The sequence below is a fragment of the Trichechus manatus genome, unplaced genomic scaffold (genome assembly GCF_000243295.1).
Source record: "Trichechus manatus latirostris isolate Lorelei unplaced genomic scaffold, TriManLat1.0 scaffold00092, whole genome shotgun sequence".
Classification (NCBI taxonomy): domain Eukaryota; kingdom Metazoa; phylum Chordata; class Mammalia; order Sirenia; family Trichechidae; genus Trichechus; species Trichechus manatus.
In genome coordinates, this window is record NW_004444028.1 from 2235932 (window position 1) to 2237457 (window position 1526).

At 42.0% G+C, this 1526-nt stretch overlaps 1 protein-coding gene across 10 annotated transcripts in view; it reads right to left on the reverse strand.

The window, feature by feature from the left end:
- Positions 1–609: 609 nt before the first annotated feature.
- LPP (LIM domain containing preferred translocation partner in lipoma) overlaps positions 610–1526 on the reverse strand; it is a 756943-nt gene continuing 756026 nt past the window's right edge. For all 10 annotated transcript variants that reach the window (XM_023736780.1, XM_023736775.1, XM_023736779.1 and 7 more), the window contains one exon: positions 610–801. In XM_023736780.1, coding sequence (XP_023592548.1) covers positions 673–801 — 129 coding nt within the window. In that variant the 3' untranslated portion in view covers positions 610–672. The remainder of the gene's footprint in view (positions 802–1526) is intronic.

The following is a 1526-nucleotide window of genomic DNA, read 5'->3' on the forward strand; positions in this document are numbered from 1 at the left end:
CCCTGATCTCTGGTCACTACAGATTAGAATTTGGATGACTGCAAATTAAATTTGGGCTTATTTTAACCTGTGTAATATACAACTTACATTCTTTATAGCCTAACATAGAAGTTGTGCATTTTTTTTCCCCACAAAAGACACAACTGGTTTTGAGCAACAGAAAGATATACAGATCTACTTTTCAATACATAGAAAAAGAGTGTCTACCCTTTATGATCACAGGCAACAAGGAAGTGATAGGAAGGAGCCTTGAAACCCAAGGACCTGTGAGTTGGCAGCCTCACCCATGAAAAACTGCGTGACAGCAAATACCACGCTAAAAAAGCCACTCAACCAGATGAAAAGTGAGACAAACACAGGGATTAAAAGTTACAGGAATGCATAAGTGAGTGGGATGGAGCATAATCCGTGCAAAAATGTGGAGGTCCTTGGGAACAAAGGCCCATCAAGGTCCTACGTGATTAAATGTGAAATGTGTATTTGGTAAAAACTTTTAAAAAAAAAATCTCATATTCTAGGCGTTTCTAAAGGAAGGTTAATAACAGATGACAAACAGTGACCACCCCACAGCTTGATTTCCTTTCCTCTATTGCTCTATTTCTTTGCTTATCATTTTCTAGTGTTTCATTCTCGGTACCACCCACCAACCCACTAAACGGACGGCGGGCTCTATTAAAGGTCAGTGCTAGCCTTGGCGGTCAGCACCCTGATGCGGGCAGAGTTGCAGGTCTTGCAGAGGATGTGTCCATCCAGTGGGTAGCAGCCTTGGTTATCTCCTTCAGACAGGAGGCCGCCACAATCCTGGAAAAAATGAAGACGGGCGGAAACGGCGTCAGTGAAACATGAAGTACGTAAAGAAGATCAAATTCCTTAGGTTTCCATCCAAAGGCCTCCATAATGTGGCTACTCACTACTTTTTCTATTTCATAAACCGCCAAACCCCTCAATTCCTTCCCCCCGTACATAAACGTGATATTTATTCAATAAAGTGAGTTAGAGATTGGGAATATAAATACAAAGGAGGTTAAAATGACCCTCCTAAGGTCACTTAGGAGCCCTGGTGGTGCAGTGGTTAAGAGCTCCTCTACTAACCAAAAGTTCGGCAGTTCGAATCCACCACTTGCTCCTTGGAAACCCTATGGGGTTGGAATCGACTCGACAGCAGTGGGTTTCGGTAAGGTTACTTAACATGAAATACAGACACAGGAAGAGAAGCACCTAAGGCTCTAGTTTCCTAAGTAATGGTTCTGTCCCTTCCCCCAAACAAGAAGAGAAAACAAAAGAATAGATCTCTAACCACTTAAGTTCATCTGAACCCTACAGTTCATCTTTACCCTCTATCATTAGTTTAAGGCTCTCTCAAAGGGAATACACCTGTGTATGAATGGAATTTCTTGGCCATTTCTGGGTAAAAGCAAAGCTGTAGAGTAATTCCTGCCAAACAGAAGGACCACCAGTGGATTCTGCACATTTATTCTAATGGTGAGTAAGAAAATAAAACCTTGAAGTTTGTGAGGAGAAGTGAT